At 48.2% G+C, this 27,297-nt stretch overlaps 3 protein-coding genes across 10 annotated transcripts; 1 reads left to right on the forward strand and 2 right to left on the reverse strand.

The window, feature by feature from the left end:
- Nucleotides 1–514: 514 nt before the first annotated feature.
- On the reverse strand, nucleotides 515–7,602 carry ZBTB8OS (zinc finger and BTB domain containing 8 opposite strand). Of its 5 annotated transcripts, none has more exons than XM_052810685.1 (8): nucleotides 7,364–7,599; nucleotides 5,771–5,955; nucleotides 4,290–4,314; nucleotides 3,567–3,688; nucleotides 3,249–3,331; nucleotides 2,792–2,844; nucleotides 2,496–2,532; nucleotides 515–1,789 (listed from the first exon to the last, which is right to left on the reverse strand). In XM_052810685.1, the coding sequence occupies exons 2-8, from the start codon at nucleotides 5,856–5,858 to the stop codon at nucleotides 1,703–1,705; spliced, it is 495 nt and encodes a 164-aa protein (XP_052666645.1). In that variant the 5' UTR covers nucleotides 5,859–5,955; nucleotides 7,364–7,599; the 3' UTR covers nucleotides 515–1,702. The 5 variants fall into 5 exon arrangements, with proteins under 5 accessions (XP_052666645.1, XP_052666644.1, XP_052666646.1 ...); XM_052810684.1 differs by having other exon boundaries at nucleotides 5,771–5,958; XM_052810686.1 differs by having other exon boundaries at nucleotides 5,771–5,958; nucleotides 7,280–7,599.
- Nucleotides 7,603–7,708: 106 nt separating this feature from the next.
- On the forward strand, nucleotides 7,709–16,210 carry RBBP4 (RB binding protein 4, chromatin remodeling factor). The gene is made up of 12 exons (XM_052810683.1): nucleotides 7,709–7,916; nucleotides 8,877–9,024; nucleotides 9,684–9,829; nucleotides 11,116–11,289; nucleotides 12,205–12,320; nucleotides 12,477–12,637; nucleotides 12,763–12,889; nucleotides 12,999–13,076; nucleotides 14,222–14,298; nucleotides 14,427–14,484; nucleotides 14,576–14,686; nucleotides 15,566–16,210. The coding sequence occupies exons 1-12, from the start codon at nucleotides 7,901–7,903 to the stop codon at nucleotides 15,629–15,631; spliced, it is 1,278 nt and encodes a 425-aa protein (XP_052666643.1). The 5' UTR covers nucleotides 7,709–7,900; the 3' UTR covers nucleotides 15,632–16,210.
- Nucleotides 16,211–17,130: 920 nt separating this feature from the next.
- On the reverse strand, nucleotides 17,131–24,541 carry SYNC (syncoilin, intermediate filament protein). 4 transcript variants are annotated; one of them, XM_052810917.1, is made up of 5 exons: nucleotides 23,159–23,326; nucleotides 21,382–21,752; nucleotides 20,477–21,348; nucleotides 19,026–19,150; nucleotides 17,131–17,756 (listed from the first exon to the last, which is right to left on the reverse strand). In XM_052810917.1, exons 1-5 carry the CDS (start codon nucleotides 23,200–23,202, stop codon nucleotides 17,693–17,695), a joined length of 1,476 nt encoding a protein of 491 aa, XP_052666877.1. In that variant the 5' UTR covers nucleotides 23,203–23,326; the 3' UTR covers nucleotides 17,131–17,692. The 4 variants fall into 4 exon arrangements, with proteins under 4 accessions (XP_052666877.1, XP_052666878.1, XP_052666875.1 ...); XM_052810918.1 differs by lacking the exon at nucleotides 23,159–23,326 and adding an exon at nucleotides 24,288–24,541 and having other exon boundaries at nucleotides 20,477–21,752; XM_052810915.1 differs by having other exon boundaries at nucleotides 20,477–21,752; nucleotides 23,159–23,325.
- Nucleotides 24,542–27,297: the final 2,756 nt, after the last annotated feature.

Raw genomic sequence — 27,297 nt, forward strand, 5'->3', positions numbered from 1 at the left:
CAGCCTCTCTGGAGAACCAAGCCGCCTCAACTCGACGCCTCATTGGCTAATTCCCAGTCGCCTGACCCAGCCGGCCAATGAGGTGTCAAAAGCGCTGCTGAGGGGCGGTAGCCGCGCTGTGCCTGCCTGACGGGCGGCGGCGGCAGCGCCCGCCCGCCCGCCATGGCGTTCACCTCCCGCGGCGGGCGGGCTGTTTGCCGCGCTGAGGGAAGGCCTGGAGCCGTTCACTTCGACCAGCGCCAACAGGCGGGCCCAGGCCTCGCTCTTCCTCCACAGCGCCGCTGTGTCTGGCCTGTCGCCTTAGCGGGTGTGTGCTGGAGCCCTGGGGCTGCTCCTGAGGAGGGAAGAAAACCCAGTGTGTGAAAATCGTATTTATTTTTGTACCATCAAATAGGCCTATCGTCACTCTTACTGACAAAGAAGTCTGCTCACCTTAGCAGAGAACGAAGCACAAATGTCATTCATTGGTGTTAAAACTCCGCTGGCCAAAATTATTCACACACAAACCCGTTAATTCTTTCAGTCCAAGTTTTATTTCAGCATTGAAGCTTTCTCAAAAAAATAAAAGGGGTTTTATCCCTCAGTCTTCACAATATGGAAGTAAAACCAGATCTATTCAAGATGACTTTACAATGAAATCAAGATGAGACCCTGCCTCCAGAGGTGAGGCACTTGTAGCATTTACAATAAAAAAAGCAGGTCAGGCCTGCGCTGACCATCCCTTACTGTGCCCCTCTCACATTTAAATAGCAATAGCAGGTAACACACGCTTGCTGTCCTGTGATTTAAAACAAAACACACTTTTGATTATTTTTGATTAATTTTGATTCAGTGAACTGCCCATAATGCTTTGACATGAAAGGATTGTCTGTATTGTCCTTTCTAAAGGAAGAAATGGAAGCTGATCCGAATTGTCTGCTTTTTCTAAAAGAGAATCGGCTTTCGCAAGACATAGTTGGGAGTGAACCCACAGAGAGTCTGGTGCATCCCCTTCTACCGCCACAGCAAAGTTGCCTGCTTTTTAGAGTGGTAATAGGTGCTACTAGGATTCCATGAACATGTGGAAATTTATTTACAGCAATTCAGCACCACCTGCTGGCATGACTTTTTTTTTTTTTTAAGTAGTCCAGAAGGTGTCGTGGTTTGTTTTTTTAATTGGTACGCTTTCTTAGGTGTCCTTTGAACAGTCAGAAAATTTTCTACATTAAATCTGACCCACTGCTGATATTTTTGACCCTTTATATAATATGGAGGAGGGCTGTCACCTCAGAATTAGAGTATTTAAATCTAAAAATGAAATCATGTCAATGAACATTTACCTCCTGCCACTGTATAAAAAGGTAGTGTTTTAGCTAGCAGCTCCACTAATTTCTCTATTTAGTTCATACAGCCCCTAACACATATATCAGCCTTAAAAACCGACTACTAGCATTCCTGAGAGACTTTCAACCCCTGCAACCCTCATTCTTCTTCTCAACACCCCCAAAACCCCAACTAGTTCTTTTTTTTTTTTCCTGGCATGCAGGTATTTCTCTGTCTCACCATCCTCAAGTCAAAACAGGGGCTGACATTCCCCGCAGTTACGCCCTTCAATTTATGACTTGAATTGGCAAATTCCTTAGTTACTTCCACAGGGATTACAGTTTTCAAGGGACTTTTGCCAGCCAATGCCAAGTATCCACTCAACCACACTTTTCTTGCTTTAAATGTCAATGATGACAAAGACTTCTGGCTTTTCGTCTTCACAGATCTGCATTGCTGAGTAAGTTATGGCTTTGACCTCCGTACCCTAGAGAGAAAAGACACAAAAGCATGGATTTTCTAAATGACATCCCTTGTAGCAGTTAATGACAGTACATTATCACCTTCTACAAATGCTATCCAGTTTAATAGTTTTTCTCCCCAAAAAACTGTAACTGCATTTGTTCTGATGAATAAGAAAGTTGGCATACTAATGGCAAGGTCTTGGCCAGGCCAAATAATGAGTAAGTAACTCTTCCCTTATTTTATTGCCTCTTGAATACTACAAATTCCTCCTCTTACCTCTGACAGAACATCAACATTTGCTATGCTAATACTGACACAGCTGAAGAGCTGGTGGGGAGATAAGGATTTGCTTCTAGCAATTCTTTAGATCAAAAAAAAAAAAGCAAAAACTGACTAAGCAAAAAGCTGTGATAATAGCATGAAAACCAAACCCACATACACATTCTGGATATAGATTGGTTTACTGTGTTATCAGCATCACAAAAAGGAAGCCAACTGTTGAGTTTTCCTAATGCTGAGGAAGCACCAGATGCTCAGGTCAACAGTTTCAGGAACGCATTCACAGAAAACAAGCAGAAAGTGAGATCTTAAGTTTAGTGCCTGTGATACCATTCAGACATGTTTATACTTGGATCTCTTGAGAACTTAAGAGGTCTGATTTAAAAGACACCACACCTCCCCACCCTACCCCTAAAATGTAAAAGACGTATAGACAAACCACTGCATACCTGAGGGTGTTTGGGTAAAGAGAACTCTTCTCCCCACCTTTAAAGGCAAAAAGAAGAGAAGCGGTTGGAATTTTGGTAGTATTTACCAAATGTTGTAATTAGTTCCATTGATGAGCATAGGACAGTGAGATTTTCATTTAAAGCATCAAAGGAAGAAAAAAAGTAGTCCACAATCCACTTTTTAGAAAGCATCAGTGAACTCCAGCACATCATGATACTGCAGCGTGGTTACTCTGAAGACAATATGTGTGTTTTCAGTGAAGATATTCATTACTCAACTGATCGTTTAAGCTCACCCAATTGATCTTATTTTGAATTGCATTCGGTCAATGTAAAGCACTTTCACCTCCTGCAGAGAAAGCGAGAAGAGAAAAATGTCAGTAACATCTTCTATCTTCAGGCAGAAATTCTCAGTAAATCCCATTTACAAGGGTTATATTCCACTGTTTAGATGCAATCTAGAACCAGAGAATATGAGCAGCCTCAAAGAGCTACACTGCTACTTGGAACATGAAGGCAGCAGAGCTGCCCCTACTGTGTAATAGCAGCTAATAATTGGTGTTTGTGGTAGCAAAGCTTAACAATTTGTTTCTCAAGTCTTTCTGCCCCGGTATTTTCAATTCTCCATGTGTTGTGCTTAAGTGATCTGCTGTGTCCCTTTTTCTTCGCTAAAGTAACATTGCATTCAGAGCTGGTATTATCAGAGAATAGCCTCGACCTCCAAATGGAAAAAGATCAAAACAGAATACTTACCCTGGGTATAAAGAACTCATTAGCACTGAATTTATACAGCCACTCATCCAAGAAATGGAAGAGAAGAGACAACATGTCATGTCCTGCATGGTTGAAGCAGAGAAGATAGTCAGTTGATTGTCTCAGCAAGAACGCCCAAACGTTTCTAAGAGTACGTCAGATGCACAGCTTCTGCACTACTAGAAGATTCAGATTAGTGTGATGCTTAATTAGATTTTAATTAACTGCAACAACACTACCTGTAAAGATTCAAAATGTTGGTACCCTTCTCCCTCAGGGTTCATACAGTTCCGATACAAAAAGTCAACCCAGTCTTACCTTCTGCCTCTACCTCTACTGTATCCACAGGCTCCACGGTCTCTGTATCAGTCATGTAGCCAAACATGGCCATAACACACTGCTCAAATGCTTCTTCCAAAGTGTCTCCCCAGGCATGTAGCCTAAAAAGACATGGGATAATTTACCGGACTGTAAAAAAACCCCAACCAAACAAAAAAAAAAAACCAAAAAACCCAAAGTAATATGCACGCGAGCAATCAGGACAGGAGAATTAATGGAGAGGAAGTGAATGAACAAAAATACTTGCTTTTCTATACCTATGCATTTGGGCAGATTACAGAGATTTTTCTCCTTGAGGTTTGTGAGAAGAGTTTCTTGGGAGAATATGGAAAATACTTGCTGTCTGGTAAAACATTTAAGTTCTTTCTCAATATAGCTAATTGACATCTATAAAAGTGAACTACTCAGAAGAAATTTGGTTTAAAAGGAAGAGATTAAAGGAGATTTCAAAAGACATTTCCAAATAAGAGTCTTAATCAGAAGCACCATAGGAACATTACATTAGAAAAGAAACCAAACACATGGTTCTGTGCTCTCCCAAGAGCAGAAACAAAATTGACCATCAAAAGACCTGGTGTGTGACATTTCATAGATCCATAAGGTGTACATCTGCAACCAGTCTTCGACAGTTACTCCAGATTTATCGCAGTGTAAGAAATAATCAATTTGTCATATTGAGAAATCCCAGCTGCCCATACTTACTGCACATCTGCCGTGTGATCCAAATCTGAGGGGGAAGGAAAAAGAAAGGGCATGACATCACCAAACATATTAAAATAATGAGGATCAAAAAAAAAAAAAAAAGAAAATCAGATATTGTTGTTATAACAAGAACTTTTTGCATTCATTTTCAGACGTGAAACAGTGATAATCTATTTTGCAGTATATTAGAAAAAGTTAGCACAGGTGGAATCTGGGATTATTTCTGCGAAGCAGAAAACCAGTGTTTAATGTAATTATGTCAGTGCCCTACATGTACAGCACTGCGTGCAAGGTATGGCTGTTGTAACGCAACAGGCTTCTACAAGTTAACTGCAATAAAAAGAAACTTTAACCAGTAGTAAAGAGTTCTTGCTGAAGTCTGCAGGACTGAAAATTATTCATGCAGAGGACGAGATTTGCAAATATTTCCAGCTCAGTGAAGAAATATACCTGTCCACACCCAAAAACACCCATTATGCAAAAAGGAGAATTAAAAAAAAAAAAAAAAAGTATGTAATACAAAATAGAAGGCAACCTTCACTAATAAGGTAGGATTAACATCCCAAGCATGTATCCAGTTTTACATTAACATCATTTATATTCATTCAGAGGAACGAGAGAAATCCAAAATGGTATAAAGGTTGGCAGAAACAGAGCTAACTTGGGATGTAAAATAAATGCCACACCATGATCGCTCTAACCAAAAGATTGTTCTGATGCTGTTTAGATCGTTCACACACTATTAATGGATTCTCAACAACAGTCTCTAAAGCAAACAAATTCCAGTGGATGTAAAAGAAGAATAAAACCTCTTCCAGTTATGGAAACAGCATGACTATTGTAATATGTCACCATATTTCTGCACTGCTATCAAATAAAGATCTGAACACATCCTAAAAATATATATTCTAACAGAGTAATAGACACTGTCCCTCCAGACAGACACCGCTGAAATAGAAAACAGTCACTGACACTGAATGGTCTCCTGTGAGTGCCTTAAACTAGCCCTTGGGCTGCCACCCACTTGCTTGACATGTTCTTAGAAGACATTCCAGGGGTGGGGAAAGGGAGAGATAATGATCTTTAAGTAGTGCATGTAGGAGAAAAAACACCACACAGAAGACCAACACACTCTTGAATGTCTCCTCCTAGATCAGAGAGGTAGAAAAATGTACTGCCTTGCTAAGAAATAGCTTGAAAGGGGAAAGTTTTCAAGGTGAGACTTAACTAATTTATTTCTATCATGATTTCTTTAGCACCCTTAACAAGAAAGGCATTTATCTGTGACAAAGAAAATTGTAGATATCTCAATTAATTCAATTACAGATGCATCCCACAGTCTAAACAGATACGATACTGGCATACTAAGAAACCCCACATGTGCTTACAAAGCATATCCTGCTATCTTCCTTCCCCTCCCTCCCCCTCATGACTGCACCGTCACACGTACGTTGCATCAGGATAGCGTTAAAAATACTCACATTCATATTTCTTATTGAGCGGTGGGTATTTGGCTTTGATAGCCTTCTGCGCCTCCGTCAGGTTGTAGTCCCTCTCATCGGCTGCCATAGCTGCTGGGCTTGAGCAACACTCACTCACTTCCTGGTGGTAGGAAACATGGCGACCTCCGCGAGTGCTTCAACCCTGCCAGGCTTCTCATGTGATGCTGCTGTAAAAAAGGGAGAATTGCCTCTCAGTTCAGTTTTTCACTTGATAGCAGTTTGGTAACACTTGTACACAGGCTTGGGTATTCAAAACAAGATATTAAATGCACGTCATTTAAATTGTTTGCTATCGAAGCTGTCACTGGGAGATGGGGGAAGTTCAGGGTTCGATCCTACACCGATTGCCTCATGAACTGATACGAGTTATGTTCAGCCAGTGAAGGCAAGGGCTTACAGTTCTTACAGAAAGCGTGGACTTTGACCTTTTCTGGGAAGAACCATGTTTCTTCCTCCTTGTTGTGTACGCCACCAAGGATTTCTCTCATCCTCAAATAATAAAATACAGTAATAATGAAAAATAATGAAAACAGCTGTAAAGTGAATTAAACTTTCATGCTTCAAGTAACATCTACTGAATTTTACAACTCAGGGTACTCAGCCCACTGATACATTACACAGCAAGCCAAAATATGCATTGCCTCCAAACTCCTAGACGTGACTTTACACATGATTTTTCTTCAGGAAAAAAAGTCTTGTTTTCTCTTAGGACAGGGATTGTATTTAAGCCTTCAAACCTAGAAGCACATGCATGGCAAATACAACTGTCACACAAGTGCAGGGGTTTTCCTATGTTCCTTTTCTTCCATAACATGTGTTTTTTTTTTTAATTAAAAAAAAAAAAAACCACCACCGATGAACTGTATCAAATCCCCATTTAAAAGTCAAATTCTCAGACCAGATCTTAGTAGTTGCTGTTTCATGCAAGCTTTTATTTGTAAATCTAACAGACACAAATTAGAGAACCTGATTAACTTCAGGCTAATTCATTTTCCTCAGATGAAATCTCCCCAGGTTTCCAGATATAATAACCATTCTCACTCTTATTTTTTTTGTCCATTACAAGATTTATCCACAGCCGAGCCCAAGACTTCCCCAAATAATGCAAATGATAGATTTATAGATAGCACGTAATACCATCAAAACTACTTTCAAACGGGAGTGGTTCTTATTCTGAGGCTTAGAAACAAGACTACACAGGATTTCCAGTTTGTTTTCAGGTAAGCGCCTAGATACATTGCAAAGACAGGTCTGAAAGCGAGAAGCCAGTGCTCCTCTTAGGGAATAAACCCAGATGAACACACATTTTGATTTTAAACCCGTCAAGCCTTGACTGCAGAGGGTGAGATCCAGGACTGATCACCCCGGGTTACCCACAGCGGGCCCATCAGAACCAGCTACATACTACGGACGGCTGTCTGTAAAGCTCACCGCTGCACTGAATTAGGGGAAAAGGAAAATTATTAGTGATTATAGACAATTAATAACCCAAGAGCAAGCTGAGGATACTCCGCAGGTTTCTGGGCAGTCCTGTGAGGAGGGGAGGGCCGAGCCTCGGTCCCACACACGCACCAGTCCGGTCCGGTCCGCTCCCATCCGCTCCCGACACGGTCGTGGTGACCGAAAGAAACAGCGGCCTCAGCCACGGACCTTCCCGCTCCCGAACCGGGGCCTGGCCCCCGGCCGCGGCAGAGCCGCCCCTCAGCGCGGAGCGCTGCCGCTTTAAGAGTGAGCGAGGGGGTCCCCTCCGGAAAATGGCGGCTCCCAGGGGAGCTTCACCAGCACCCTCCTCCTCCTCCCCCGCCCGCCTTCTTCCCGGCCGCCCTCCCACGTGACCTCCGGGCGCGCTCGCCTGCCCCTTGTCCCCGCCCCGTGCCTCTCGTCGATTGGCGGCAGCGTCCCGGCGGCGGGCGACGATTGGCCGGCGTTGGCGCGCGAAGGGGTGCGCGGCGCCGGAGCGGCACGCAGCGGGGGCAGGAAACAATAGAGCCGCGGCCGGAGGGGTCCGAGCAGGGAGCGGAGGAACCGGCCGCCCGCCTCGCTCAGCCCAGCCCAGCCCAACCCAGCCCGCCCCGCGCCCCGCAGCCGCCCCGCTGCCCCCGCCCCGCCATGGCGGACAAGGAAGGTAGGGCTCACGGCGCAGGCCCCGCGGCGCGGCCTCCTCCGTGAGGCGCGGGGTACACCCCTCCCTCCCCCCCTCCCCACGCCGGTAACGGCCGCCGGTCTGAGGGGAGCGGGGACGGGGCCCGCCGGCCTTCCCCGAACCGCGCCGCCCGCCGCTTCCCCTCGCCCCCGGGCCGCGCGGGGGAGGCCTGTGGCCCGACATGTCGAGGCGGCGGCGACGCCGGGGGGGGGCGGGGGGGGGGAAACCCTGCCCGGATCCCGGTCCCTCCGCTCCGCCCCCTCCCTTTTCGCCGTTTGATGGCGCCCGAAGGAGGGAGTTTGTCTTTTCCGAGCAGAGGCCGGTGGGCTGGTGTAGGTGGGGAGGGCCGCAGAAATGCCGTCCCCCCCGGGAGGGGTGCAGGCAGCTGCCTGCCTACTGCAGACAAAGAGATGTCACCGGCCACACTGCCGTGTTCCGTGGGTGCCCTCCCGAAGGTCTTGCTGCGCTCATTTGGTTTCTGTAGCGGAGAAGGCTAGCAGGAGATGGTGTGAGAAAGAAGGCAGCAGAAGGAGCCTTGGAAAACTGGATTTTGGGAACTAGGAGTTCAAGGCTGCACCTGGACCAGTGTATTTAACAGCAGTTGCCGGACCTCCGGCATTTAAACATCTTCACCATTCTGGTTTTTGCCTCCACAATATCCTGTGGCAACAAGTTTCAGAATTCATTACGCTGTTTCTGTTGAGATGATGGAAATTTGACATGGTTAATTTCAATTCCCAGCCTTATATCCAGAAACAAGGATTAGCATGTGCAACAAAGGATTTTTAATCATCTAGCCACTACTCCAATAGAGTAGTCTAACAGCAAACCAGGGTGTGATGTAGTTGGCTCTTTATTCAATTGCCCACTCGCAGTGTTGTGCGTGTGTTGTAAATATATTCATAAAGGCTAATCGTATGCATTTTTAAAAAAAAACTTTAGCAGCCTTTGATGATGCAGTGGAAGAACGTGTGATTAATGAAGAGTATAAAATATGGAAAAAGAATACCCCCTTCTTATATGATTTGGTAATGACCCATGCTCTGGAATGGCCCAGCTTGACTGCTCAGTGGCTTCCTGATGTAACAAGGTAAACTGATCCTTTTGTTTTGTTTTTTTTTTTAAAGCAAAATAAATAGTAAATCTAGGATCACTTTTTGTTAAGGTAAGACAGTATGTGATTCCTTTCTGTCTTGATGGCTTTTTGTACCCTTGCCTTGCCAACAGCAAGTCAAGGACTATGAACGCTAGAGAGATAATCAGACATTTATAATTTGGGAAAATGTCTTCTATTACTGAGAAGGTATTTTTACACGTTTCATTTCCATGTTTTTCTTCTTCCAGCTTCACCCTCCCCTCTAATAAGCAAAAAACTACTAAAAAATAGAACTAGATATAATTTCTGTATAACCACCATTTTGTCCTAAGCTTCCATAACAATGTTCTGCTTGCAGTGAATGTTCATGCCCTCAGAGTTGTACTTGGGAGGAGCTGCTAAGGTCTGTTAAAGGAAGGCATAGGAATGGTGGTCTGTCAGAGTGTTGTGCTGCAAGAATTTTAGGTTGAGGTCTTGAGTTCCAATAAGAGATTTCCTCTGGAGGAAGCGAGTTTGGTGTTGGAGCAGGAGAGCAATGATAACTTTAAAGAGTGTTATTAGTGTTAGAAGCTGTCATCAAAAAATGTTGTAATCAGCTCAGTATTTGTGTAAACCCCTTTTTTTGTTTGTCATGTAACTCTCTTCCCTTGCAGACCTGAAGGCAAAGATTTCAGTATTCACCGGTTAGTCCTGGGGACCCATACTTCAGATGAACAAAATCATCTCGTGATAGCTAGTGTGCAGTTGCCTAACGATGATGCACAGTTTGATGCTTCACACTATGATAGTGAGAAAGGAGGTAAGGAACCAGAGGGAGTTTTAACCATTTTTTCCTTCCGTTCTCAAAAGAACATTTGTCTTTCCTTAAAGTCAGGCAGCAAAGTTCAGATATTACTTCTAAACTAATCAATTTATTTTTAAGCAGTACCCTTAATTAATAGACAAGTACTATGTTTTTTGAATGTATGTAATGTCTTAATAATATAATGATGGAAAAAGAAGGTGGCAGACTTATTGCAAAAGTACATGTAGGGGGTAAAACCTCACACCTCACTATTTCTCATCAGGAATTGACATTGAATTTCATGGAGTACTGCTTATTGGTATTTGTATTATCACTTTTGCATTACAAAAACTCTTCCAGTGAGAAAGTCACTGATGTAAAAGAATATTTTATGTCAGAGGAGCGTAGCATTTTAAATGTTCTTGTCTGAATTCTGCTGCCTGATAGTTGTGCCAGCCCCTCTTGGATAAAAAGATTATTGTGTTTTGTTGGGTATATCAGGCTTGAATTGGATGCTTTCTGTAATCTTAGTTGGCTGTCAGCATTGCTACAAGTTAGACATTTCTAATTTTTACTTGGTTGAATCACTCTTTCTACCTGGTGAAAGTCCTTAATAATCCAATGTTTGCTCTTCTTTTTGCTGAAAGCCTGGATTGTGCAATTAGTATTTTGATCTTCTTAGAGTTATTCATGAGCACAATGTTGTCTAATAAATACTTTGTTTCTATTCTATTTTAGTATTTCTCAAAAACATACTACTCCAATTTAAAAACAAGGCAAACAAAAAAACCCTCTTTTTGCCAGAACGGCGCTGTGCAATTTTGTGAAATACTAAGTTACTGTGACTTTACTTATAAAGATCAGGTAGCTTTAGCGAGTTATATTACAGTCCTGTATCTTAAACGTAGTGCAGCAATTTGTTTTTACCAGAAATTTGTTTATTCTGCAATGCTGAATTTTGTTATATTTGAAAGTGCAGTTATATCACATCTGTTTCAAATGTACAACACATCTTCATTACAGATAAGAGTTTTAGATATCATAAATGTGGAGCTTGTGTTGTTAAATTTGAAACAGTAAAAATCTGGGGGGAAGAAATGGTCTTTAACTTAGCCAAAGTCCTGATATTTTGACGTTATGAATAGAGATGCTTAAAACAACATGCTATTTGAAAGCTGGATTCTTTCAGTTACAGTTGTTCTTGTGACTGTCTTTCAAAATAAGTGCTTGGTAGTACCAGATGTACTACCAGTAAATAATAATGGGCTTGTTATTTACAACTACTAAATTCTTATTTCCAGAGTTTGGAGGCTTTGGATCAGTTAGTGGAAAAATTGAAATTGAAATCAAGATAAATCACGAGGGAGAAGTGAACAGAGCACGTTACATGCCACAGAACCCATGTATCATCGCTACGAAGACTCCATCCAGTGATGTCCTTGTCTTTGATTACACCAAACACCCTTCTAAACCAGGTGTCTGCTTTATGTCTGTGCTTCAGAGATCAGCTAGCCCTTCCTTAAGAAAAGGCTGGTGTAGTGAAAAAGAGTTAAAAAGTTTTGTGGATTGCATGTCATTTGTGATTTTAGGGGAAAGTGGGTTTTTAGTGTAAAAGGGTATTTTATATGAAGCTTAAATATATGTATGCAATATGTATCAATAGAAAGGTATGCTTTTTTTTTCCTTTTGCTGTTCTACTGCATGTTTTATCATGTCACTGTATGTGTTGGTATTTGGGGTGGTGGAAGGAGGCTCTTTGGAAACTGTATGATTTGCTGGGTAGCTGAGCTGTTGTCCTGATATCCTGTAAGGATATTAACAGTCATTTACCGATGAACTCATCAAGATCATATAGAGTAACTAGTTTTGCCACTTGCGGGGAGGATCAGAAGTGCCTTTCTCACTTTCAAAATGCAGTTGGAGATGATGAGGGAGAGAAAAATACCGCACCAGCAGAGCGTTCAGGAAGAGTTTTTTGAGCAGTAACTGAGATGAGCTGCTGTTCCTCCATGCAGCTAGATCAGGCAACTCATGCCAAAGCATGGAGGTGGCTACTGGGCTTCTTTGATTCTTCAGCAGGTACTGTAGCACTAATTTAGAATGGACTACTGCTAGGTCATCCAGCCAGAAAAAAAAAAAAAGCAGCTTGGAAAAATCTGCAGAGTGCTTTTATTAAGCTAAGAAGACAAACTGCTTTGTGTTGTTTCAGTGCATTCTGTTTTAATGAGGTGATTCTTCAGTTGGGGAGAATGCTCAAAAGGCTAGAGAGGGATCCTGTTGAAAATGTCAAAGCAAAGTTTAGTAAAGCACAGTAAAACTTAATGGCAGGTGTTCCAGGATGTGCTGGAAATGATCCTAGGCACTGGATTTCTTATGCCACCTCTTTACAGACCCTTCTGGAGAGTGTAACCCTGATCTGCGTCTTCGTGGACACCAGAAGGAAGGTTATGGGCTGTCATGGAACCCCAACCTGAGTGGGCATTTGCTTAGTGCTTCTGATGATCATGTGAGTGCTTTAAATATAGCTGGGGTACAATCTGCACTTTGTGTCCCTTGGCAAAGGTCAAAAATCGTTTTGTTTTTTCTGAGGGGGAGGAGTAGAGGAGGTAACAAGAGTGTCTGTCTAAAGATGCAATTTAAAAAAATTTTTTTTTTTTTAAAGACCATTTGCTTGTGGGATATTAGTGCTGTTCCAAAAGAAGGCAAAGTGGTGGATGCAAAGACCATCTTCACAGGGCATACAGCAGTAGTGGAAGATGTATCTTGGCACCTGCTCCATGAATCTCTTTTTGGATCTGTCGCTGATGATCAGAAGCTCATGATGTAAGTGGGGTTAACGTCTCCAGAAACTGAGTGCTTCTGTCCCTCTTGCTTTCCCATCTGCTCCTTAGTCCCTCAGTAAAATGGGATATAAACCTTTGTTTCAATTCCATGTTTTCCCCTGACAGTTGGGATACTCGGTCAAACAACACCTCCAAACCTAGCCATTCAGTGGATGCTCACACAGCTGAAGTCAACTGCCTCTCTTTCAATCCCTATAGTGAGTTTATCCTGGCTACAGGATCAGCTGATAAGGTATGTCTGCCTTGAACTTGAAACATACTTGTTTAGTTTCTGGTGCGTAAATGTGGATGTATATGTTGGTTACTTCAACAAAAAAATGTTCTTATGTGTTTTTTCCTAGACTGTTGCTCTATGGGACTTGAGGAACCTAAAACTGAAGTTGCACTCCTTTGAATCACATAAAGATGAAATATTTCAGGTATAACAAGATGTCTTTCTTTTATGCACTTAGACTTAGTTCTACTTAGCTGTCTGGAAAAAATGAAAAACATTCTTTTCCACTCTATGTTTTTATTAAATGTACTTGCACTTAAAAACTCCTATATTCTTTTCTCTCATCTGCTTATAATTTTCTGGCTTATTGTTGTGGAGCTGTATAGCGCTCTGTGTGGGGTAGAGCTCCAGCACAGATAAGAGTGTCCAGAAAGCCAGGGGCAGAATGTAACAAGCAAAGATCGAGAGCTTTAACCACAACAGAAGGGTGAAATGCTAGCAGTACAGAGTAAATGTAAATTATTCATGGCAGCAGATTGAAGCAGGGAGGCACAATGAAATGGCTGCAGTGTTTTCATTTTCTCAGCTTGGTCCTGTAGGAAGGCTTTAGCTGGTACCCATTAAAGGGGATCACCGGAACATCCTGTGACAACGAACAATTGCTAATTTTGCTGGTGTAAATATAGAATGTTAACATCATGGATAGCATGTGCTTAGCAGATACAGTATTTCCATCTCCAACTCATGCCTTACTCAGAAGAAAAATATGTAGAGATTTTTTGTAGAAGGGTTACTAGTTAAGACTGTAGTTACCTCTAAATAAAGTGACACATGGAATCTTGAAATGTCAGGTTAGTGTGCAGAATTATGTGTTCTTTTCTAATTCTGTGATCCTATAAAGTGTGTTTTGAAGAGATTAATCTCCAGCAGAAGTAGTAAACGTAAGCTTTTGCGCAGTTAAGCTTAATTACAGTGATTTCTTTTCATGTATTAACTGTACCTACTATTTAAGGAATCCATGGTTTATATTTTTGCAATCCTTATTAAGGTAAAGAGCAGCTAATATCCTTGAGGGCTGTTTGCACTTCATAACACGTGGTCTTTGTTAGAGCAAAGGTTACATGTGGTACCTTTTTTGGTGCTCAAATGCCTTTTTAGTGTATGAACGTTCACAAACCTACCTCCTGTGTTAGAATGTTATTATTGGACGTATTCATATTTCAAGTTAATATCAATTTGAATTCTCACAGAGCTTTCACAATGCAAAAGATAGTGGTGTTTGTTGTGAATGTCTGTGACATTACAGCTTTGTAAAACTAACTTTGTTTCTAAATTCATCCTTGTCTGTAGGTTCAGTGGTCTCCCCATAATGAAACTATATTGGCTTCCAGTGGCACTGACCGCAGGCTAAATGTTTGGGACTTGAGGTAAATCCCAAATTAGTCAATGTCGTCCTGACAAAATACTATTGACAAATTGCATCACACTTCAAAAAACAACCAACCTCCCACCTTTTCATTTTTCCTCCCCCACCCTTTTTTTTTTTTTTAAACAGTAAAATTGGAGAAGAGCAATCCCCTGAAGATGCTGAGGATGGTCCCCCAGAGCTATTGGTAAATCTTTTGAATCTCATTGATTGTTCTGACGTGTTATCTCTGTGATGTAGATTTGAAAACATTCCCCTTTTTGTTTCCCCAATACTAGTTTATTCATGGTGGTCATACTGCAAAGATATCTGATTTCTCCTGGAATCCCAATGAACCCTGGGTAATTTGTTCTGTATCAGAAGATAATATCATGCAAGTCTGGCAAATGGTAAGTTGTTGAAGGTGCGGGAAGTGGCAGATGAGAGACGGTGTTGAAGTGCCTGGATTCCGGCATTCCTGGTTTTATTTACAGCTCTCAGAATTACTTATTTTGTAGCACTGCTTAAATCTCAAAGGGATAGTGAAATCCACTTTAGGTTTGGTTGAAACAATGGTTTACAAATACTCAGAAGCTGTTCTGTGATTCTCATGATTAAAAAAAAAAAAAAGTACTGGTGCAGAAGCAAATTTTTCCCTTCTACATTTGAATGAAAACAGCGTGTGTGAGAACCCAAGATGAAGTTGAGGTTTCTGTTAGTTATTGTCTTAAAGAATGAAATCTTTGCAAATGATATAAATGTCTTCCTGAAGATGGAGAGGGGTGGTGGTGAATAGGAAAAGTTTGCTGGCCCTAAATTACCAGCTGTTGAAGGTTTTGGAAAACAGTCTTGTATTGTTTGAATAACCTTTGACAAGACCATACTCCTAATTTTTGTTTATCTGTAAATTGTTTTCCAGGGGCTTTGTTCTTAGCAGCCTTCCACATAGTTGTTTTGGAAGGTGCTGCTGCAAAGTAGAGGATCTACTAAATGTATACAAAATATCTGTTAATTGAAGTAAGTCTTGCAGCGGTCTCTACTTTAACAAGGCAGATTTCCATAAGCTACAGTAGCCTACAGGGTACTTATGAAATGTTTTGGAGATATGGCTCTTATGGAAAAGGTCATTTGCGTTGCTTCTTTTATGTTAAATGGCCTTGAGGGATCAGGGATGGGTGATAACATACCTGCAGATGAAAAACTGCCAGAACTTTTTGAAGTGTTCTAGCAGATGGAATCCTGTTCACTGTGGTGGTAAATGCTTCTTCGGCTCCTCCACTGTCTTGCAGGCGGAGAACATATATAATGATGAAGACCCTGAAGGAAGTGTGGATCCAGAAGGTCAAGGATCCTAGACGACAACCTTTTCCTGTTTTTAGTCTTTTTCCTTCTCTTCCCTCTCAGCCCCGATATTGACTTAACACTGGTTTTGAGACACACGTAGACTTTGTGTTCAGCCATCCTTCTGTAGATACCATCAACAGGCTTTTTAACCCAGACAGTGAGTACTCCCTAAGAAAAGGGCTTAGCCCGACTCAGCTGGTACTGTGCTGTAGCTCCTTGGTCAGATTTCCTACAGCAACCTCTTGCGTATAGGGCTGGCCATCCCATTTTAGCTGCCTTCATCACACAGAGCAAACTTGGTTTTGTTTTTTTCTTCTGTTGTTAGCTTGCTACAGTTGTGGGCTTTTGCCTAATTTAAACAAAAGTTAAATTGGTAGAACTGCCAGAGTATGCCTGAGCCAATGGAGATGATACAAGTGTTAATCCACTGACAGTTCAGAAATGGTGTGGAAGGTCTTGTCCTCTTCAGTACAACTCAGAAGTCTTGGGATTCCTTTAGTTAATCTGTACCTTGTGGATTTTTCTGCCTCTGCAGATACAAAACAGACTTGCAGATTCTGACTTGAACTGAAATTAAATTTCTTTCTGTATTTTTTTGTCTCTACTGGTAATTCTGGGTTTTTCCTTCCTTCCTTCCTTTCCCTTTTCTCCTGTCTGCTGGGCGACAGCGGTTTGGATTCGTTAGGTATTCCTGCAGAGCATTGTTCACCTTCCATGTATTTTGCTCTATTGTGTGTTTCTTGAGCTGTGTTTTCACATATATTTCTTTCCTTTCTGTGAAATGGTTTTTAAAACTTGGGGCCACCAAGTTGTAAAGGTGTATGTTTTTACCAACTGATGTACCACAGATGGCATGCCCGGTAACCTAAAAGAGCATTGGTAGCTGGTATCTGTAAAGCAAATTAAATGTGGATGAACTACTTTTTTTAGGAGTTAGTCCTTGACCACTAGTTCCTGCACATCTTCCACTAGGGTGTCCTGTTCCACCAGCAACCTGTTACTCTCCATGCTCCTCATGACTAATTGCGTGTAAGTGCTTCAGATGGAATAAATTTTTTTCTACGTAAATGCTGTGTAGCTTTGTGATTTTTGCGCTGATGTTTTCCTTCTGCATTAACTACTTTGTCGAGAGTGAAGTGTACCTCTTCAGAAAACAGAGAAAGCAGGGGCGTAGTCTTTATCTATACGTGTCCTATGAGACTAGATGCCAGTATAGATATTTCTTAGTTTGTAACACGTGGACACTTCTCCCCCTCTTGTTTCTGCTGCTTTCTTTGTGAAATGAGTAAATGAGTACTTCATATCCCCAAGCAGTCAAGAATGCACTGAAGTGTGCCTTCCACCTGAAGCGTGCTGCTGTCTGGATTTTGGGTCTGCCTGTAGCCCTTACCACAGAACTATTTTTTTTTTTTTTTTTATTAGTCTGCAGCATGAATAGTTTGATACTTTGAAGTACCTTGGTTTGACACACAAGCTTGTTATTTTGAGACAGCTTTGAGAATGAAAAGGATCCTTAAACTCCGACCTTTATTTTCAGTGTAAGACTTTTATATAATATAAAGTGGAAACCTCTTATCCACAAACTAGTTTCTGTGGCCCACAGTGGAGCATAGAATCAGTTAGGTTGGAAAGGACCTTTAAGCATGTCACAATACAGCAGAGACTCTTGAAATACAAAAGAAAATCCTGTTAAAAGGATAAAGCTTGTCTTGCATGTAAACTTTAAAAAATCAACCCCCCTAACACTAGCTTCCAGAACAATACTTTCTGTATACAATCCACCTATGAAACAAGACAAGATACATTTCCCGAACACAGCAAAACATGTATCTGTTATCCTTCATATATGTCCATTGTTCAGTGCAAGTATTATTTCCTCTGCTCCTCTGTGGAAAAGCAGTTTTACTACACAATCAGCAGCAGCGCCTTGAGAAATACACACAAGCAAATGATTGGTATTCCTGACTTCAGGCAGCTGCTGTGCATCAGGTAGGATAAGCAGCAAGAGGTGAGGTCTCCTGCAGATGCCTCTGTCCTTTGCTTTTGCTACAACAAGGAAAAGTCCACCGTTCCTAACAGTCCTGGTCTGCTTTTTCTTCCGATTTGCAAAGGTGGCCGTAGATTTCTAAGCAGCTCCTGTATGGGTAGAAAGTAAATTTAGGCTACTGAATATTTACATCAGGTACTCTGGCTGGAGAAAATGGGGAAGGGGGGACAGATGTTATTTCTGAAAAACATTCTTTCTTTTCACGGTATGGAAGAAAGTAATTAGGAAATGCTTAAACTGGCTCAGTACATGGTCTTGTGAGCGTGCAGACCTAGCCCAGCCCTTCCAGAACGCCTGGCAAACAAACTAGCTTTAACAGAAGGGAATGTAATTTTTGGTGTGAGCTATGGGAGACGGCAGCTCGGAGCCATACTTAACTCTGAGGTCCCCGGTGCAAATGTGAAACTTAATGAGGTGTCCTGACACACAAGAAGCCTTGCACGCTATCGCTTCCAGGGACGGCAATTTGTAGATTGCCAGGAGTTAAGAGACTGCGCTGCTGCACCCAGGCTTAAATATTAGTCTGTGATTTAGAAGGACCCCAAGCAGCAAAGACATGGGGTTGCTGGGATCTGGTCTGAATCGTAAATGCAGTTACTCTCATTAATACGTCTTGGAATGGCTGGTGATGTGCCAGGCTGAAACAGGGATGTCTTCCCCTGTGCTTACCATGCTGAAGTCTTACCTGGATAAAAGAAACTATAGCTATTTGTGGCAGGGAATATCTTCCTGTGGTGTGCTTGCATGAGGAGGTTTGAGTGGAGAAGAGGAAAAAAGTACTAAAGTAACAGTGAAGCTACAGAAAATGGTTAAGAGTGTGTACAGCTGAGATTGGAGTAACACATAACACCACAAATTTTGGTGAGTAAAATAGTCCACAAACTTAAAGACATTTTCTGGAGCTTTAAAAAATCCCGTGTGATGAAGACCTGAGTGAAACCAGCAGTAGCGAGCGATAAGCAGATAGTTCTCTCTCACTGGAAAGCACCCACAACGGTGTTTCCCAAACCTAAACCACAGCTCCTTTCCACATATTCCTAAGGAAACTGGCACTTAGTTTTAAGTTGCCACGCCTGCTTCTCGGAAAGCAACTTGGAAAGCAACCTCCACTCCTCGTGTACAGGAATTTCCACCAAATCCCTATTTCCTGGACGCCCAAAGGTCTGGAGCTCCTGCTGTGCTGCCCCACCAGACCCCTTGCTTACGCACCGGCCACGTGCCCAGGGACCAGGACCAAAAGCCCATGGTGTCCAATAGCTGTGTGACCACCAGCCTCTCTCCACCATCCTCCTCCTCCCAGCCCCTACCCACTGTCCTCCCAGTCCCCTCCGCACTGCAGGGACAAAACACAAACGGACTTGTAGATGGAGAGCTCCCGGTGGAGGCTGGTCCTCAGCTCCTCCAGTTCCTGATTCTTGCGCTGCTGGAGCTGGACCCCGTTCTTCAGCTCCTTCAGCCTGTCTTCCAGCTCCTCAACATGTTCCTGGAGAGTAAGAAGACAAAAGTGGATTACCTGGGGGAGGAAGGCTGTCTCGGTGCCCACGCTCAGCTGCTGCCCACGCTCTCATGGAGAGGGGATCTGCCTGTCGATGGTGTTGGTCTGGACAAAGCGCAGCCAGGCTGATGGCTGGCCAACTACTGTCTTATAAAACCCTCTGCAAAAAAGCTTTGTTTTATTACAAAGGTGGGAGCTTGGGCTGGGATGTGATGCGTTGGGTTCTTAGGCTTCTCTCGGTTGGTTGGTTTTGTCCCCTAGACTACTTTGTGTGTGTTTTGAGATGCTGTCAGAATTGTATAAACCCATGAGTCAGGAGAAGATAAACATGGAAACTGGGAAACAGAAAATGTGGAGGCACATCAGGGATGCCCCAAAGTCCTGTCCTTCCAGAGAGAGTGGACCCTGAAACCCAAGACAAGCAGTGTCGTGGGCGCTGGTGACCTGGTCCCCAGCTCAGCAGGGAGGAGAAGCGATGGAGGGGGGGACGCCAGCTTCCAGAAGCTGCTCAGAGCCAGGCTGGGAGGAGGCAGTGATTACGAGCCGAGAACAGGGAGTGTTGAAACAGCGGAGATTAATTGTGGAGCTTCTTTGCCAAATGTGCTCTTGTAGATATTGAATTGCCTTATCCCTCAGGACAAGGTGCCGGGGGGGGGAGGGATGCCTGGCGCAGCCAGAAATAACCCTCTTGGGAGGCAGCCCGGCTCCTGGGCTGTGGGCACAGGAGGCGAGACCCTTCCTGGCAGTGGAAAGGGCAGGATCTGCCCTGGCAGGGCTGGGCTTTTAAAGAAAAGCCACCTTTACTTAAAACTGACTTTTCCAAGCGCCGTAGCTCAGCCCCCGTGCTAGTACAAGCTGCAAGAAACGTGTGGTGCCTGGGCTCAGCAGCATTGCGCAGCTCTGCCACCAGCCCGCTCTGGGAAGGAAACCTCCCATCCTTCCCCTCTGCCTCGTCCCTGCTTGCTGGAGCCATTTCCGAGGAGCAGGTCAAAACCAAGTGAGAATATAAGCAGGAGAAACCTTATTTCTAGCAGCTCATCGAGTGAAGCCCCAGCACTTTCCCACCGCATCCCTGTAACCTCGGGTTTGCCCTACGCCCAGGGGCTGCTGCTTCCCCTGGCCCGTGCCAGGGCAGGGGTTGCTTTTGACTTCAACCGGGAGGAGATATTCCACCTCCTTACCCTCCTCATCCACCCCGCTCCTCCCCTTGGCCCTACGAGCGAGACATTCAGCATCCACATTTCACCGGCTGCAAAGAACGACTCCCACTCTCCAAAGAAGAGGGTGCGAGGGGTGCCCAGCTGGGGCGCGTACCCGATACTGCCCGACCTCTTCATCCCGCTTCTGCTTGACGAGGATGATCTGCTCCTCCAGGCTCCGGTTCTGCAGCCGCAGCCGGCTGACCTCCCCCTGCAAGGGCCGCAGGGCTTCCTTCATCCCTTGGATCTCCCCCTGCATCTCCTGCAGCGCCTTCGCCCCGGCCTCGCGTCTCTCCAGCAGCCGCAGCAGTTGGGGCTCGTAGTGCTCCTCCAGACCCCGCCGGCTCTCCGCCACGAAGCTCTCGAACTCCATGGAGAGCCGGCGGCTCTCCTGCAGGTACAGGTTATCCTGCCGACACGGCGGAGTCTCCAGCCGTTGCCTCAAAACCTCCTTTTCCTTCTCGCAGGTCTCCTTCAGCCGGGACAGTTCGCCGGAGAGCTGCCCAGCCTGGGTCTCCAGCTCGCCCCGGTAAGCAGCGTGCTGGGAGAGGTCGTGCCGCCGGCTCTCCAACTGGTACTGGCAAGCCACGCACTCCTTCGTCACTTTGAACAGCTTCTGCTTGATCTGTCGGATCTCGTCCTTCAGGTTGTCCCTCTCCAGCTCCACCTTGGCCAGCAGCCGGCAGGCTGCCTGGATCTCCTCGTGGGCATGGCGGATCTCCTGCAGCGCTGGCTCCCGGAGCTGGGCGAGCTCTGCGATCAGGCTGTCTCTCTCTTTCTCCAGCTGCTCGACGGCTTCGATGCACTCTTGGAAGTAGTCTCCCAGCTCTTCGAGGGTCAGACACTGATGCTCCGCGCCATCTGCGTCCAGGGGGCTGCCTGCTCCCTCTGCGTCCATGTCCAAGGGGATCCCTGCCCCATCTGCGTCCATGTCGGCTGGGATCCCTGCCCCGTCTGTGTCCATGTACAGCGGGATCCCTACTCCATCTGTATCCACGTCCAGTGGGATCCCCGTCCCACCTGCATTCACACCCAGTGGGATCCCTGCCCCATCCACATCCAGCGGGATCCCTACTCCATCCACGTCCAGCGGGATTCCTGCCACGTCCACGTCCAGCGGGATCCTGGCCCCAGCCGCATCCTCGTCCAGCTGGGACCCTGGCATGTTTACCTCCAAGGAAGTGTCCCCGCCATTTGCCTGCAGCTCCTGGCCGGCATCTGGGCTGTCCCCGTGGAGGGGTGTCACCCCCACCCCTACCGCAGGGTCTAAGGGGCTGCACGAAATGTCCAGGTGCGGAGCAGCACCTGCAGCCTTTCCCTGCGGGGCTGAGGATGCTCCGACTTCATCCAGCTGCAGCTCTAGACGGGGCTCGGGCTCTGCCATCAGGTCCCTGGAAAGAAGAGGAGACGTGAACCAGAGCAATGAGTGTAACAGGTCTCAGCCCTTCCTCTCCACCCTGCGAGACGCGGGTGTCCCGCAGCAGGCTGAGCTGGGGGTGCGCTCGCCATGGCCCCACTGCCGTGACCGTCCCCATGTCACCCACGGGCTGTGCAAACTGGGCAGGGCACGCTCTGATGACAACTTGGAGCCAAACTGTCAGCTTTGTCATGGGCGAAAACAAGGGAAGAAAACCCTCTTAAAGTGACTGACCGCCACGGAGAAAGAGCGAGGGATGCAAACCCAGACCCCAAAACCAAGAGCTACTCTAGTGTCGACAGAAACTGCCATCCTGTCGCAGCCGATCTCCCCCAGCAGCACCGGTGTGACTGGCGTGGGGACTCCCAGTAAAACTTGCGGGGATTTTAGCATGTGGCATAACCTCACAGCAAGGGAATGTGCTTCCAAAGCGCAGGCAGGCTCCGAGACGGTTGAGATGGAGTAAAGCACCGCATGCACAGTGCCGGAGCGAGCGGCAGTTTCTGCAGCAGGAGCCCGGCGAGCTCCTCTTTGCAGAGTCATCCGATCCCATCATTATCCCCAGCCCCGGTACCTGCAGCTGCCACCACCAAATACTCGTGTCTGACATTTGCTCGGGTGCTATTTGGGGTAGGATGGAGAGGACAACCCTCGGGACAAGCCGGGGCTTTTCCTGCTGCTTCCAGGAGCCGGGGCCGGTGGGTTTGGTGGGAGGATGCTCTCACCTCCCGGCCACACCGCTGAGCTCATGTCTAGTCATCCCCCAAGGAATGAGCGCAGGCTGGCACTCGCAGGCAGCCCTCGGCTCGCAGCAACGGCTTTAAGGAAAGAACTGATTTTCACCGATACTTTCTCTCCTAATAAGGTAGTTTTCGGCAGCGATGACACATCGCAGCCTCGGACTTAACGGCCCGTTGGCTGGAGAGGGGGCAGCGCCTGGAAAGATGGGGAAAGGGCTCCGCTTCATTTTCCCTTGCCCTCCTCCAGTGCCAGCGCTTATTTTTCAAAGTTCTCGGCTCTGCTTTGCATCGGTGGGGCAGGAGGGGAGGACGGCTGTCCCACCCTCACAGTGGGGCGCGGGGGCTCGCTCCCACCCCCCCACTCCTTGTCCCAGAGCCCCCCAGGTGGGCAGCACTCCTGGGTACCCCAGAGGGGCTGTTCCCCCCCCCCCCCGCCCCACTCCTGAGGGTCCACGGATGCTCCCCGGGTGCTGAACCTCTGATCCCCCCACCCCATCCCTGCACCCCAAGCTTTGGCAGCCCCCTCGCCTGCCCCACGCCCCCCACCTCCTCAAGGATCCCGCACCCATGGGACCCCCCCTGGCCAGACACCAGCCCCTTCTCCGCTCCCCCCCCCTGCTCGCCCCGGGTGGGCTCTTACCTTCCTCCCCTGGAGCCCAGCACCTCCGGCTCTGCGCTGCACATGGGCTTAGCATGGGGCGGGGGGTTATTAATAAACAGGGTTGGAAATCAGACTCCCCGGAGCAGCCGCTTCGCTCGGCCACCGCCTGCAGTGCCAGCTGCGGGCGGCTGCTCCCTCCACCCCGGGGAGGAGGAGGAGGAGGAGGAGGAGGAGGAGGAGGGCGGGGAAGGCCAAGCCGCCTGCATCCCTGGCAGAGGCAGCTGCAGGGGCTGGCTGCAGCCAGCCTGCATCCCTAGGGAGCATCCCCCGCATCCCCCCATATTCCTCTCCGGCTGTTCCCACCCGTGATTTAAGGTGGAGGTTTGCTTTGTGCAGCCTCAAACTTGTCCCTTCCCACGGTGCTGGGGGCTCCTTCCCGGGAGCTGCGGGGCTGGGGTCCCGGGCAGGACGTGGGGGGCCGGGATGGGGACAGCGGGGTGCCTGGGCAGCGTCCCCCAAAGCTGCGTGGGGTTCGCCTCTGACGCGGGCGGCTGGAAGGGGAAACGCCGGAGGAGGATGCGGCACGTGGCCGCCAAACGCTGCGGCCTCATCCTGTGCACAGAGCGGGGTGCTCAGCCAGCCAGCGATGCGCTCCCCTTGGTATTTATTAAAGCATATTCATGTATTAAATACCAATAACTCAGGGGTCTTTAGGTGCCCCCGTTGGGCCCTGCAAACAGCCCAGTAACGGCAGAACGCAGCCTCCGCTTCCTCTTCCACCCATAACCCCATCTCTGCCTCCCCTTCCCCCTCTGTTTTGGGCATGGAGTTGGTTGTATTTCGCTCTGCAAAGCCCTGCGGTGGCCAGGCGCCCGGCAGCGATGCTGCCCTCACCGCTGCCTTCGCTGCCCACAGATGCGGTTTTCCACCTCTGCTCACCCACCATCCCCGCAGCTCTGCTCGCCCGCAGTGCCCGTCCCCATCCTCCCCATCCCGCGGCACCCTAAACCGGCCCTTCAGTGGTTATATTATTAGCATGTATTTATATAAAATACATATTTTAGATATATTGCCCTGTTGGCACAGGTGCAACTGCCCAGCGCGGTGACACGGCCAGTGGGCGCTTCGCCCGGCCGCCCCCCGTGGTACTAGAGCCAACCGAGCCTACCTCTGCCTGGGCCTGATCCTGCCCGCTGCCGCCGTGACTGAGGAAGTCGGCACTCGCCGTTCAGGAAGTCGCCAGCTTACGTGCCCCGAAATCGCTCAGCAACGCGTACCACAGCTTGCAACATCGCCCAGTGCCACCCTGTCCCTGCGTCACCAACACCATCACCGACACCTTGCCCATGCCTTGCTCGCTGCCGGGCTGCTGAAATCAGGTTTAAAATAACTGCGCTTGTCCATCTCCCAGGAACAGAGCTTTAAAAGGAAAAGGGAGATTTAGGTGGGGATTTTTTTCTTTTTTTTTTTTTTTTTGATCCTGTTGCTTTTTTCAGCACGACCCACCTTTTTTTTTCCTCTCTTTTTTTCCATGAAGCGCCTCTATTTGTGCCGAGATTTTTGACTCAATAGGAGAGGAATGCTGTTAACTCGCACAAGTTGCGTGTATAAATATATATCTAGAGCTGAAACTGCCAAGGGGAGAAACCTGCGGGTTGTGCGGGCTAGGTCCAACAAACCCTTGTAGGGGATGGAGGGGACGATGGCAGCGGTGCTGCCGAGCCCGGCCTGGGGTTTATCTAATGAGCTGCCAAGGGCAGGGTGGGGATTGAAGAGGCTCAGCTGTTCTCCGTAAGAAGATACCCCGGCCCCAGCGCGGGGCTGTTTTGTGGATATAACCAGGCAACGGCCAGCTCGGGTGTCAGCAGCCGGACCCCCATGCACTCGGCAGAGTCTGGCCGGCCGCGGGCACGTGCCGAGTTGGGCCGGCACGGAAAGACACCGTCGTCCGTGAACCGGAGTGGACTTTGCTCGGGTAAACAGAGCTGGCGGGGAGTTATCGGCGCTGCTGCCGAAGCGGAAAGCAAAAGGCAGGAGAGTATTTCGGAGACAAAATGTTCCGGCTGTTAGAATAAATGGCAGTGGCTCCAGTCACTGCCCTGCCCCACCACCGCCGTGGTGTCCCCGGCACGGACCCGGTGAGCGGCTGAAGACGGTCACGGGGAGCAAAGAGCATCTGTGGGTCCCTTCTCCTCGCCTCCGGTGACCTGGTGCTGCCATCCCCCTTCCCGGTGGATTTCTCCTTCCCGTTACGCGTGGCAGATCCGCCCCGAGGGCAGGGAAGAAGCCGACACTGTGGTCTCGCCACACTGGCACCACCATCTTGGCACCGCCACCCTGGCACCGCTACGGCAGCTCTGGCTCTGTCCCCATGCTGTCCCCCTCCCACAATCTTTAGGGACAGGCTTGAGGTACCGGAGAGGCTTCCCCAATTTTGGGACCTCCTCGGCCAGAGGCTCCGGCAGCACCGGCGGCACCGCAGGGCACCCAGCCTGCCCAAACCCCAGCGCCGACTGGTTTTAGCAGCGGCGAAGCTGGGTGATGCTGCCAGCCCGGTGTTTTCCGCACGCGGCTCACCGTGGGTCTGTTTGCCGAGGCCGCGGGGGCTCCGGCTGCAGCAGGGTGAACGGTGCGGATCTGGCCCCCCCCCATGCGCAGGAGCTGCAATCTGATCTCAGGGGGAAAGTGTGATTCATCGCTGGAGCTGGGAACGCTTCCAGGGACGGATCCTGGCTCGGAGGGCGGCAGCATCGTGCGCCTGCTCCTGCCCTGCCCTCGCAAGGTGGCCCCTTCGCCCCGGCCGGGTGGGGGGTCCCCGGGTGAAGCCGAAGCGGCCGTGGCTGCGTAGGGATGGCACGTGGGGGCATTCACGCGGGTCTGGGGGGGTTGGATGGCACTGGCCCCTTGGGAACAGCTTGGCTCGCTTCACCTCCTGCCTCAGTTTCCCCAGCTGAGAGCTGGGGGGGGGCCCTGCCTTGAGGCCCGCCACCAGCAGTGACGCAGGGGTGCCGTGGGGATGCCGCTGTGGGAGCCGGCACGGGGTGAGCACCGCAGTCGAGTCCCTGGAGCTGGCAGCTGAGGTCTCATCGTGCACCCGCCATGGAGATGCCGGAGTCATTGCAAAACTCCCAGTGCACCAGCCTGGGCAAAGAGAGTCAGGATAGATCCTGCGAGAGGGAGGCAAGGTCACGCAGTGGGGCCGGAGGAGGAGGAAGAGGAGTGCGGCGTGGGCATGTGCCCAGCTGGGGCAGAGACGAAAGGGAGCCCGAAGGCGCCGTCTGCCCCGCAGGGACCTTGGGAGCTCCACGGGAGCAGGGCAGGATCCCACCCCTGGGCCACAGGCGCCGGCGGCTCCCGCTTATCTGGGTGCCTGGGTGCCAGGTCCCACTCTGCCCCACAGAGAAGGGGGACGAAGAAAGCGCCATTCCTGCCATAATTGCTCCCGAGGGAGACGCTGGTCCAGCCAGGGGAGCGGAGCAGGGACGGGTGGGGGGGGTCTGGCTGCAGGGACCGAGCACCGGAGCCCCCGCCAGCACACCCGCTCCCGCATCGTGCTCCTTCAGCTTTATCTTTGCTCAGCCCAGATACCGGGCTTCAAACACTTGCAGATACTGGGTTTTAAATATTTGCCTCAAGGCTGCCTGTCCCGGCAGCTCCCACGGCAGCCCTTGCGTGTGCGTGTGCCACCCCGTGCCACGGGCTTACGGGTGCCCCAAGCAGCGCTCGGCCACGCTCCTGCAATGCCCACCACGGTGTGTGCGTGCGCATGTGCCCGTGTACACGTGTGTGCACAGCTCAGCGTGCACAAACAGCCCCGTAACTAGCAGCCATTGCAACCGGTGACCCACATTATTAGCAGCCCATGCGCTTGTGCGACGGAGCTGGCAGGGCGCCGATGCGGTGGGGTCAGGTCTGAAGGCATCTTTGAAGCAACGGTGATGGACACCCTCTTCCTCCAGTTGCCTCCCAGAGCTGCTGGCTGCCAGCCATGCTCGGGCCATGCCGGGGGATTTCACACGCCGGATCTGGGGCTGCCATCCACCATCAGCCCCATCGAGCGCCTGCCGCCAGCCCACGGCGCAATTCTGGGGCAGATCAGCCAACCTGTCCGTGACATCTTATACGGCACCCTGTGCCCATCGGGCACCGAGGCTGTGCCGACTTTCCTGTGGGTTTTT

Source organism: Harpia harpyja, chromosome 16 (assembly GCF_026419915.1).
Source record: "Harpia harpyja isolate bHarHar1 chromosome 16, bHarHar1 primary haplotype, whole genome shotgun sequence".
Classification (NCBI taxonomy): domain Eukaryota; kingdom Metazoa; phylum Chordata; class Aves; order Accipitriformes; family Accipitridae; genus Harpia; species Harpia harpyja.

Excerpts from the sequence above, each read along its gene's own strand:
- ZBTB8OS (XM_052810685.1), bottom strand. The coding sequence starts at position 5,858 with ATGGCAGCCGATGAGAGGGACTACAACCTGACGGAGGCGCAGAAGGCT. Across the intron at positions 4,315-5,770 it reads GCTCAATAAGAAATATGAAT|ATTTGGATCACACGGCAGAT; the intron begins GTGAGTATTTTT and ends CTTCCCCCTCAG. Across the intron at positions 3,332-3,566 it reads AGTAGAGGTAGAGGCAGAAG|GACATGACATGTTGTCTCTT; the intron begins GTAAGACTGGGT and ends TCAACCATGCAG.
- RBBP4 (XM_052810683.1), top strand. Across the intron at positions 12,638-12,762 it reads GATGATCAGAAGCTCATGAT|TTGGGATACTCGGTCAAACA; the intron begins GTAAGTGGGGTT and ends TTCCCCTGACAG. Across the intron at positions 14,485-14,575 it reads ATGGTCCCCCAGAGCTATTG|TTTATTCATGGTGGTCATAC; the intron begins GTAAATCTTTTG and ends CCCCAATACTAG.
- SYNC (XM_052810915.1), bottom strand. The coding sequence starts at position 23,202 with ATGTGCAGCGCAGAGCCGGAGGTGCTGGGCTCCAGGGGAGGAAG. Across the intron at positions 19,151-20,476 it reads AAGAGGTCGGGCAGTATCGG|GAACATGTTGAGGAGCTGGA; the intron begins GTACGCGCCCCA and ends CTTACTCTCCAG. Across the intron at positions 17,757-19,025 it reads CGGGAGCTCTCCATCTACAA|GAGCTGCTTAGAAATCTACG; the intron begins GTCCGTTTGTGT and ends CTACCCATACAG.